Raw genomic sequence first — 12,576 nt, 5'->3', positions numbered from 1 at the left:
TTACCAGTATGTTCTCTGGGTTAGTTACGTCTAAGAAGGTTAAAAAGGAAGCTTGGAATTCCTGATTGACAACACTGCCATGGTAACCATACTGCCATGGCTATATACTGGAAAAAATAAGTGAGCTTCCCTGGTGTTGCAGAGGATAAAAGACTTAGCTTGAGAACCAAACATTTCAAGTTCAAACCCGCACGTGCAGATTGTCAACATATAAAATATATATATACATATTGTTGTGTTTGTATGATTTTAAATGCTGTTCAAACTTCCTATTAATGAAATTAAAATGCAATGTGTCTCCATATCACCTTCACATGCGAGTTTCCATTAAATCTGAAGGGTAACATAAAGGGGCTGTATTCCTGTCTGCTTTATGGAGCTGCACATTTGCATGCTGAGAATGTTGTGGTATTATCAGGCAAAACATACATATAGCATTTTCAAAATGTTCTGAGGACCTCCAAGACAAGGTAACATTTTATATTTGCTTGAACATCATTGGAATATTATGTTAAACCTAAAACAAATGTGCTATGAACGTCATAAAAACGGACTTGTTTGGAAACTGTGGAACATTGTGGGAATGTTCTGTGCAACATACTGTATGTGGATAGTGTAATAATATTACTGCAACATCCCAGACAACTCCCATAACTTATTTAAATGTTCTTGGAACCTTTAAATAACTTAGACCAGGTGTTCTGTCAACATTCTTGCAACATTATAGGAATGTCCTGTGCAACCTAACACAACTGAGCATGTTTTTGGGAACCTATCTCTTGTAATGTACCCACACTGTTCCCACAACCTAGTTAAATGTTCTGGGAATATTTAAAGAACTCAAAGATTGTTCTGTCAACATTCTTGTGACATCAAATGAATGGTTTGTGCACCCTGATACAAATATTATCTGAATGTCAGCACAACTAGAAAGTATTTGTGTTTTAGGAACATATCTCTTGTCATATCTCCACAATGTTCCCACAACCTAAATAATAATTCTGGGAACCTTTAAAGAACAGATGAAATGTGTTCTGGGAACGTTCTTGTAACATCAGGTGACTGTTTTTGCACCCTAAAATAAACATTGTAGAATCATCCACACAACTGGACAGTTTTTGTGTTTTGGGAACATATATTTTGTGATGTCCCCACAATGTTCCCACCAGACTGTTCCCACAACCTCATGAAACATTCTTGGAACCTTTGAAGAACAGATTAAATGTGTTCTAGGAACTTTCTTGCAACATCAGGCGAAATGTTTTATACAAACATTCTATAATCATAAGCAAGACTAGACAATTTTTATGTTATGAGAACATTTGCCGCGACCTAACGAATGTTCTTGGAACTTTCACAGAACCAACTTTGGTTTGCTGGGTTGTTATTAGAGGGATTGTTTTCAATGAGTGTTCTGTGTCCACACTGTAGGTACAATCGACTGTTGAAAGAAAATTATTCTATTCATCACCAGCTGCTGTTTGAATGAACTTCGATCCACTATCAGACTGGTTAAATAGAAAGACACACAGTAGTGTCTGTGTGTGTGTGTGTCTGTTTGTCTGTGTCTCTGTGTGTGTGTGTGTGTGTGTGTGTGTGTGTGTGTGTGTGCTTGTCAATAATCAGGGTTGATTTCACTGCTTAGCAGGTGAGCACAAGGAATAGGCAGATCAGAGAGAAAAGAGTGAGTGACCACTGAATATAAAAAAATAAACATGAGGAAGTGTTGTCACTCTGTAGACGACAGGTCAGAAGACAGCTGAGTGACAGTGGGAGGACGAGGGTATATCTACACAGGTACCATGACTTTTGATATTTGTCAGAGAAGTATTTTGTACTGTAAATCATAACTATGGCTCAATATTTTCTCTTCACGGCTCTCGGGTCTCTCACTCCTATCCTCTTTAACCTAGCCTCTTGACCAGCTCTAGGTAACTGTAAGCCTGCTCGCTGAAGAACATGTGCGATTAAAATGTTTTGAACATAAACTGTATTATACTTTGTGTGTGTGCGTGTGTGCATTCATGCATGTCTGTGTGTGTTTATCAGCAGGTAATATGATCAGTATGAACATCAGTACCAGGGATAGTTGTGATGCATCCCAACCCTCCAGTAGCCACGTCCCTGTTCCCGTCCCCGTCCCCGTCCCCGTCCCTGGTATTACTGGGCCCTACATCGCCGCCGAGCTACTCATCGCTCTCCTCGCTATCGCTGGGAATATCTTGGTCTGTCTGGCCGTGACCCTAAACAGGAAGCTACGCACCGTCACCAACTACTTCCTGGTGAGAGGCTGAGAAATGTGTTACACTGTTAAAAGGTCCCCTTATGGGAAGCAGGAGGATCATAGATATAGATAGATGACTCTAGATGGATAAAACCTGTTTTAGCATGGACGTTGCCGTTCAGGACTTCCACCATTTTAAAGTAGTCAACTGGGTGGGGATTCCTATGGGTTGAGAGCGATCAGCCAATGGTCAGAGGATTGTCTTCTTCATATTGGATTATTTACGGTCGGTAAATGGCTTGAAGCTATATCACTACCATCTAGTGGCCACAAATTAATGACACACAACATTTGGTTCAGTACTCCAGCACTGCAGGTGGCGGTAAATCCCCAATATTAGCCTTACGCTTTTTTCAAACACGAGAAGAGAATTGGCTACTTTACAAATACCATCGTGACACAGATACAAAGATCAGTTCTCTATCTAACTCTGTGGAGAACCCAGGAAAAAAAAATAACTCAAAAGGAACTAATCTCTCCTCCCACCCCTTTCCCAGGTGTCGCTTGCGGTGGCCGACATCTTTGTGGGCGTGCTGGCGATCCCGTGTGCCGTGTTGACCGACCTGGGCCAGCCGCGCCACAACCTGCCTCTGTGTCTGCTCCTCCTGAGCGTGCTCATCGTGCTAACCCAGAGCTCCATCCTCAGCCTGCTAGCGGTAGCCGCAGAGCGCTATGTGGCCATCCTGCTGCCGCTCCAGTACCAGAGGATCGTGAGCCCCAGGTAGGCTAGCCCCAGGTGGATGTAGGCAAGCCCCAGGTGGATGTAGGCAAGCCCCAGGTGGATGTAGGCAAGCCCCAGGTGGATGTAGGCAAGCCCCAGGTGGATGTAGGCTAGCCCCAGGTGGATGTAGGCTAGCCCCAGGTAGACCACCCAGGTGGATGTAGGCAAGCCCCAGGTAGACCACCCAGGTGGATGTAGGCAAGCCCCAGGTAGACCACCCAGGTGGATGTAGGCAAGCCCCAGGTAGACCACCCAGGTGGATGTAGGCTAACCCCAGGTAGACCACCCAGGTGGATGTAGGCAAGCCCCAGGTAGACCACCCAGGTGGATGTAGGCTAGCCCCAGGTAGACCACCCAGGTGGATGTAGGCTAACCCCAGGTAGACCACCCAGGTGGATGTAGGCTAACCCCAGGTAGACCACCCAGGTGGATGTAGGCTACCCCCAGGTAGACCACCCAGGTGGATGAGGCTAGCTAGCTGCTGATCACAGGCCCATGTATTCTCCTGTGTCTGTCCATGTATGTGTTATGTCCTGCATTGGAAATAAGTGTTTTTATGCTTTCATGTGTCATCCTCTAGGTTCCTTTGTACTTTAAAAACTGTATTAAACCGTTCAAATTGTTTTATCCAAAATAAAATCAATCAATCAATCAGGAACGCCCGTCTGGCCCTGGTCCTCACCTGGTGTCTGGCCCTGCTCTCTGGCTCCATCCCTCTGATGGGCTGGCACGGATCACTGCCACCCTCTGGGTACATGTTATAACATTATATTGTTGAACCTTTTTTTCAATCTTTAAATCTGTATTAAATGTAAATCTTACAATCTGTAACTACCTGGTTGTCACCAGTATATGGTCTACTTGAACTTTCAAATTTAAATTATACGCTAACTAACTTCTGTCTTATCTTTAACTTCTATTAAAATAATAATGTATTAAATGTATTCTCTTTCTCTGCAGGGCCTGTCTGTTCACCTGCGTGGTCAATTTGAGTTATATGGTCTACTTCAACTTCTTTGGCTGTTTGCTGGTGCCCCTGGTGGTCATGTTCATCATCTACGGTCACATCTTCGTCACGGTCAGACAGCAGCTCAGACGCATCGCAGCCGGGAGGGGACCAGCCAGGCCTGATACCAGGGATGGAGGGAGGGGACCAGCCAGGCCTGATACCAGGGATGGAGGGAGGGGACCAGCCAGGCCTGATACCAGGGATGATGGGTCTGGGTCTGGGAGCAGAGATGCTGCGGCTGGAAAGAGGGCTAGGGTTGAGGCTTGGGGTGTTAGTGGGGTAGCGGTGTGGGAAGGAGCTGGGAATAAAGGGTCAGAGGGTGAGGGTTGGAGTGGAAATGCTGGGGTGATGACTAGCCATGCTAGTGGGTGTGTTAGTGCCGAGTCTGGGTCTGTGGTAGCCAGTGAAATCAAGTCTGAGTCCAGAGGTCCAGTAAAGACCAGGTGTGGGTCCGGTGGCGGCGAGTGTAAGCGAGCACTGCGTATGCGTCGTGAGGTGAGGAAAGCCACATCTCTATTCCTGGTGTTGTTCCTGTTCATGCTGTGCTGGCTGCCTATCCACTTTCTGAACTGTGTTATGTTGCTGTGCCCACGCTGCCACGTGCCCCTGCCACTCAGCCTGGCAGCCATACTGCTGTCCCACGCCAACTCTGCCCTCAACCCTCTGCTCTACGCGTACCGCATGAGGTCCTTCAGACACGCACTGAGGACGCTCTGCTGCACGCACACTGTATAACACACGCACTGAGGACGCTCTGCTGCACGCACACTGTATGACACACACTGAGGACGCTCTGCTGCACGCACACTGTATAACACACACACTGAGGACGCTCTGCTGCACACACACTGTATAACACACACACACGGAGGACGCTCTGCTGCACGCACACTGTATAACACACACACCGATGACGCTCTGCTGCATACACACTGAGGACGCTCTGCTGCACGCACACTGTATAACACACACACTGAGGATGCTCTGCTGCACGCACACTGTATAACAAACACACGGAGGACGCTCTGCTGCACGCACACTGTATAACACACACACTGAGGATGCTCTGCTGCACGCACACTGTATAACACACACACAGATGACGCTCTGCTGCACGCACACTGTATAACACACACACTGAGGACGCTCTGCTGCACACACACTGTATAACACACACACATTGAGGACGCTCTGCTACACACACACTGTATAACACACACACGGAGGACGCTCTGCTGCACACACACTGTATAACACACACACTGAGGACGCTCTGCTGCACGCACACTGTATGACACACACACTGAGGACGCTCTGCTGCACACACACTGTATAACACACACACTGAATACGCTCTGCTGCACACACACTGTATGACACACACACTGAGGACGATCTGCTGCACACACACTGAGGACGCTCTGCTGCACACACACTGTATAACACACACACGGAGGACGCTCTGCTGCACACACACTGTATGACACACACACACACACACAGCATAACACAGTATAACACCGTCAGATATCTCAGCCAGAGGGTTGTAAATGTTTATTTAGCAGACAAACTCTGTACATTATGGCAAATTTAAAATAAAAGCAAATTCTTCAATAACACCAATGCTTTGTACTCTCTCTCTGGCTCATTTCTGTGTCAGTCTCATCAAGTAGTTGAAGTTGTTTAATTATTCTGGGTCAGTAAAGTAGTAGTCTCGCGTTGCCATGCCGCCTGGTTCTCGATGAGGCAAGTCAAGTAAAAATAAACAAGTAGATGAACGATCTGAAAACAGTAGCACCGCAGACACAGTTCCGGCCACCAGATGGTGCTGTTTTACTAAAACCTGAGATTATTAGATAAAATTAAATTAATGTTTTTTTCTGATTCTGATAAAACTCTATCACTCACCATAACCACTAAGAAAAATTGCAATACTGTTAGTAAGAGGCATATTAAATGAATATGCAGAAAATATTGTGTATAAGTAAAACATATTTTTTATATTAAATTAAACGTTAAGATTTTAGACACAAATACAAGATGATTACTTGATATAACAGGCATCATTACAGACATTGAATTGATCATAGGTCATATGTACATGATATACAGTGTATATATATATATATATATGAACAATCATAAACCACACACATATTTATACAGTGCATTGGGAAAGTATTCAGACCCCTTTAAGTTTCTTTATTTTTTATTCCTCATCGATCTACACACAATACCCCATAATGACAACTCCAAGTGGGGTGTCATGTGCCTTTTACTGAGGAGTGGCTTCCGTCTGGCCACTCTACTATAAAGGCCTGATTGGTGGAGTGCTGCAGAGATGGTTGTCCTTCTGGAAGGTTCTCCCATCTCCACAGAGGAGCTCCGGAGCTCTGTCAGAGTGACCATTGGGTTCTTGGTCACCTCCCTGACCAAGGCCCTTCTCCCCTGATTGCTCAGTTTGGCCGGGAGGCCAGCTCTTGGAAGAGTCTTGGTGTTTCAAAACTTTATCCATTTAAGAATGATGGCGACCACTGTGTTCTTGGGGACCTTCAATGCTGCAGAAATGTTTTGGTACCCTTCCCCAGATCTGTGCCTCAACACAATCCTGTCTCGGAGCTCTACGGACAATTCCTTCGACCTCATGGCTTGGTTTTTTCTCTGACATGCACTGTCAACTGTGGGACCTTATATAGACAGGTGTGTGCCTTTCCAAATCATGTCCAATCAATTGAATTTACCACAGGTGGACTCCAATCAAGTTGTAGAAACATCTCAAGGATGATCAATGGAAACAGGATGCACCTGAGCTCAATTTCGAGTCTCATAGCAAAAGGTCTGAATACTTATGTAAATAAGGTATTTTTTTATTTAATTTTTATACATTTGCAAACATTTATACAAACCTGTTTTCGCTTTGTCATTATGGGGTATTTTGTGTAGATTGATGAGGAAAACATTTAATTGAATCCATTTTAGAATAAGGCTGTAACAACAAACTGGGGACATTTTGTTAGTCCCCTCAAGGTCAAATGCTATTTCTAGGGGGTTTAGGGTTAAGGTAAGAATTAGGTTTAGGGTTAGGAGCTAGGGTTAGTTTTAGGGTTAGGAGCTAGGGTTAGGTTTAGGGTTATGGAAAATAAGATTTTGAATGGGACTGAATTGTGTGTCCCCACAAGGTTAGTTATACAAGACTGTGTGTGTGTGTCGTATTTGAGGATAAACGTTCTCCTGAGGTATGTCAGCAGGATCTCTGAATCAGCTGTAGAGATAACGTCATATACAGCTGAAGGCTGGGGCAATACCACAGCGCCTTCAGAAAGCATTCACACCTCTTGACTTTTTCCACATTTTGTTGTGTTACAGATTTAATTTAAAATTGATTAAATTGAGATTTTGAATATCGATTTGATCATGGTGAAGTTATTAATTACACTTGGATGGTGTATCAATACACCCAATCACTACAAAGATACAGGAGTCCTTCCTAACTCAGTTGCCGGAGAGGAAGGAAACCTCTCAGGAATTTCACCACGAGGCCAGTTTATTTATGTATTTATTTTATTTCACCTTTATTTAACCAGGTAAGCCAGTTGAGATCAAGTTCTCATTTACAACTGCGACCTGGCCAAGATAAAGCAAAGCAGTGCGATAAAAACAACAACAACTCAGAGTTACATATGGAATAAACAAAACGTACAGTCAATAACACAATAGAAAATCTATATACAGTGTGTGCAAATGTAGTAAGTTATTGAGGTAAGGCAATAAATAGGCCATAGTGCAAAATAATTACAATTTAGTATTAAAACACTGGCGTGATAGGTGTGCAGAAGATGATGTGCAAATAGAGATACTGGGGTGCAAATGAGCAAAATAAATAACAATGTAAATAACAATATGGGGATGAGGTACAGTGAGGGAAAAAAGTATTTGATCCCCTGCTGATTTTGTAAGTTTGCCCACTGACAAAAAAATTATCAGTCTATAATTTTAATGGTAGGTTTACTTGAACAGTGAGAGACAGAATAACAACAAAGAAATCCAGAAAAACGCATGTAAAAAATGTTATAAATTGATTTGCATTTTAATGAGGGAAATAAGTATTTGACCCCCTCTCAATCAGAAAGATTTCTGGCTCCCAGGTGTCTTTTATACAGGTAACGAGCTGAGATTAGGAGCACAATCTTAAAGGGAGTGCTCCTAATGTCAGCTTGTTACCTGTATAAAAGACACCTGTCCACAGAAGCAATCAATCAATCAGATTCCAAACTCTCCACCATGGCCAAGACCAAAGAGGTCTCCAAGGATGTCAGGGACAAGATTGTAGACCTACACAAGGCTGGAATGGGCTACAAGACCATCGCCAAGCAGCTTGGTGAGAAGGTGACAACAGTTGGTGTGATTATTCGCAAATGGAAGAAACAGAAAAGAACTGTCAATCTCCCTCGGCCTGTGGCTCCATGCAAGATCTCACCTCGTGGAGTTGCAATGATCATGAGAACGGTGAGGAATCAGCCCAGAACTACACGGGAGATATTGTCAATGATCTCAAGGCAGCTGGGACCATAGTCACCAAGAAAACAATTGGTAACACACTACGCCGTGAAGGACTGAAATCCTGCAGCGCCTGCAAGGTCCCCCTGCTCAAGAAAGCACATATACAGGCCCGTCTGAAGTTTGCCAATGAACATCTGAATGATTCAGAAGAGAACTGGGTGAAAGTGTTGTGGTCAAATGAGACCAAAATTGAGCTCTTTGGCATCAACTCAACTCGACGTGTTTGGAGGAGGAGGAGGAATGCTGCCTATGACCCCAAGAACACAACCCCAACCGACAAACATGGAGGTGGAAACATTATGCTTTGGGGGTGTTTTTCTGCTAAGGGGACAGGACAACTTCACCACATCAAAGGGACGATGGACAGGGCCATGTACCGTCAAATCTTGGGTGAGAACCTCCTTCCCTCAGCCAGGGCATTGAAAATGGGTAGTTGATGGTTATTCCAGCATGACAATGACCCAAAACACACGGCCAAGGCAACAAAGGAATGGCTCAAGAAGAAGCACATTAAGGTCCTGAAGTGGCCTAGCTAGTCTCCAGACCTTAATTCCATAGAAAATCTGTGGAGGGAGCTGAATGTTCGAGTTGCCAAATGTCAGGCTCGAAACCTTAATGACTTGGAAAAGATCTGCAAAGAGGAGTGGGACAAAATCCCTCCTGAGATGTGTGCAAACCTGCTGGCCAACTACAAGAAACGTCTGACCTCTGTGATTGCCAAAAAGGGTTTTGCAAACAAGTACTAAGTCATGTTTTGCAGAGGGGTCAAATACTTATTTCCCTAATTAAAATGCAAATCAATTTATAACATTTTTGACATGCGTTTTTCTGGATTTTTTTGTTGTTATTCTGTCTCTCACTGTTCAAATAAATCTACCATTAAAATTATAGACTGATCATGTCTTTGTCAGTGGGCAAACGTACAAAATCAGCAGGGGATCAAATACTTTTTTCCCTCACTGTAGTTGGGTGGGCTAATTACAGATGGGCTGTGTACAGGTGCAGTGATCGGTAAGCTGCTCTGACAACTGATGCTTAAAGTTAGTGAGGGAGATAAGTGTCACCAGCTTCAGAGTCATTTGCAGCAGAGAACTGGAAGGAATGGCGACCAAAGGAGGTGTTGGCTTTGGGGATGACCAGTGAGATATACCTGCTGGAACACATACTATGGGTGGGTGTTGCTATGGTGACCAATGATCTAAGATAAGGCAGGGATTTGCCTAGAAGTGATTTATAGATGACCTGGAGCCAGTGGGTTTGGCGACGAATATGTAGTGAGGGCCAGCCAACAAGAGCGTACAGGTCACAATGGTGGGTAGTATATGGGGCTTTGGAGACAAAACGGATGGCACTGTGATAGACTACATCCAATTTGCTGAGTAGATTGTTGGAGGCTATTTTGTAAATGACATCGCCAAAGTCAAGGATCGGTAGGATAGTCAGTTTTACGAGGGCATGTTTGGCAGCATGAGTGAAGGAGGCTTTGTTGCAAAATAGGAAGCTGATTCTAGATTTAACTTTGGATTGGAGATGCTTAATGTGAGTCTGGAAGGAGAGTTTACAGTCTAACCAGACACCTAGGTATTTGTAGTTGTCCACATACTCTAGGTCAGACCCGCCGAGAGTAGTGATTCTAGTCGGGCGGGCGGGTGCAAGCAGCGTTCGATTGAAGAGCATGCATTTAGTTTTACTAGTGTTTAAGAGCAGTTGGAGGCTACGGAAGGAGTGTTGTATGGCATTGAAGCTCGTTTGGAGGTTTGTTAACACAGTGTCCAATGAAGGGCCAGATGTATACAAAATGGTGTCGTCTCCGTAGAGGTGGATCTGAGAGTCACCAGCAGCAAGAGCGACATCATTGATATACACAGAGAAAAGAGTCGGCCCAAGAATTGAACCCTGTGGCACCCCCATAGAGACTGCCATAGGTCCAGACAACAGGCCCTCCGATTTGACACATTGAAGTACACTGAAGTAGTTGGTGAACCAGGCGAGGCAGTCATTTGAGAAACCAAGGCTTTTTAGTCTGCCAATAAGAATGCGGTGGTTGACAGAGTCAAAAGCCTTGGCCAGGTCGATGAAGACGGCTGCACAGTACTGTCTATTATCGATCGCGGTTATAATATCGTTTAGGACCTTGAGCGTGGCTGAGGTGCACCCATGACCAGCTCGGAAACCGGATTGCATAGCTGAGAAGGTAAGGTGTGATTCGAAATGGTCGATGATCTGTTTGTTAACTTGGCTTTCAAATACTTTCAAAAGGCAGGGCAGAATGGATATACAGTGGGGGAAAAAAGTATTTAGTCAGCCACCAATTGTGCAAGTTCTCCCACTTAAAAAGATGAGAGAGGCCTGTAATTTTCATCATAGGTACACGTCAACTATGACAGACAAAATGAGGAAAACAAATCCAGAAAATCACATTGTAGGATTTTTAATGATTTTATTTGCAAATTATGGTGGAAAATAAGTATTTGGTCACCTACAAACAAGCAAGATTTCTGGCTCTCACAGACCAGTAACTTCTTCTTTAAGAGGCTCCTCTGTCCTCCACTCGTTACCTGTATTAATGGCACCTGTTTGAACTTGTTATCAGTATAAAAGACACCTGTCCACAACCTCAAACAGTCACACTCCAAACTCCACTATGGCCAAGACCAAAGAGCTGTCAAAGGACACCAGAAACAAAATTGTAGACCTGCACCAGGCTGGGAAGACTGAATCTGCAATAGGTAAGCAGCTTGGTTTGAAGAAATCAACTGTGGGAGCAATTATTAGGAAATGGAAGACATACAAGACCACTGATAATCTCCCTCGATCTGGGGCTCCACGCAAGATCTCACCCCGTGGGGTCAAAATGATCACAAGAACGGTGAGCAAAAATCCCAGAACCACACGGGGGAACCTAGTGAATGACCTGCAGAGAGCTGTGACCAAAGTAACAAAGCCTACCATCAGTAACACACTACGCCGCCAGGGACTCAAATCCTGCAGTGCTAGACGTGTCCCCCTGCTTAAGCCAGTACATGTCCAGGCCCGTCTGAAGTTTGCTAGAGTGCATCCAGAAGAGGATTGGGAGAAAGTCATATGGTCAGATGAAACCAAAATAGAACTTTTTGGTAAAAACTCAACTTGTCGTGTTTGGAGGACAAAGAATGCTGAGTTGCATCCAAAGAACACCATACCTACTGTGAAGCATGGGAGTGAAAACATCATACTTTGGGGCTGTTTTTCTGCAAAGGGACCAGGACGACTGATCCGTGTAAAGGAAAAATGAATGGGGCCATGTATCGTGAGATTTTGAGTGAAAACCTCCTTCCATCAGCAAGGGCATTGAAGATGAAACGTGGCTGGGTCTTTCAGCATGACAATGATCCCAAACACACCACCCGGGCAACGAAGGAGTGGCTTCTTAAGAAGCATTTCAAGGTCCTGGAGTCTCCAGATCTCAACCCCATAAAAAATCTTTGGAGGGAGTTGAAAGTCCGTGTTGCCCAGCGACAGCCCCAAAACATCACTGCTCTAGAGGAGATCTGCATGGAGGAATGGGCCAAAATACCAGCAACAATGTGTGAAAACCTTGTGAAGACTTACAGAAAACGTTTGACCTGTGTCATTGCCAACAAAGGGTATATAACAAAGTATTGAGAAACTTTTGATATTGACCAAATACTTATTTTCCACCATAATTTGCAAATTAATTAATTAAAAATCCTACAATGTGATTTTCTGGAATATTTTTTCTCATTTTGTCTGTCATAGTTGACGTGTACCTATGATGAAAATTACAGGCCTCTCTCATCTTTTTAAGTGGGAGAACTTGCACAATTGGTGGCTGACTAAATACTTTTTTTCCCCACTGTAGGTCTGTAACAGTTTGGATCTAGAGTGTCACCCCCTTTGAAGAGGGGGATGACCGCGGCAGCTTTCCAATCTCTGGGGATCTCAGACGTTACGAAAGAGAGGTTGAACAGGCTAGTAATAGGGGTTGCGACAATTTCGGCT

The 12,576-nt window shown here is 44.3% G+C and overlaps 1 protein-coding gene across 1 annotated transcript; it reads left to right on the top strand.

The window, feature by feature from the left end:
* Nucleotides 1–2,057: 2,057 nt before the first annotated feature.
* Nucleotides 2,058–4,749, top strand: LOC311124916 (adenosine receptor A1-like; the record flags this gene model as incomplete). Its single annotated transcript, XM_084199012.1, has 4 exons — nt 2,058–2,282; nt 2,782–3,005; nt 3,661–3,756; nt 3,966–4,749. 4 exons carry the CDS (start codon nt 2,058–2,060, stop codon nt 4,747–4,749), a joined length of 1,329 nt encoding a protein of 442 aa, XP_084055138.1.
* Nucleotides 4,750–12,576: the final 7,827 nt, after the last annotated feature.

The sequence above is a fragment of the Coregonus lavaretus genome (assembly GCF_964263955.1).
Source record: "Coregonus lavaretus genome assembly, contig: HAP1_SCAFFOLD_2438, whole genome shotgun sequence".
NCBI lineage: Eukaryota > Metazoa > Chordata > Actinopteri > Salmoniformes > Salmonidae > Coregonus > Coregonus lavaretus.
This window is presented reverse-complemented; position numbering and strand designations above follow the sequence as displayed.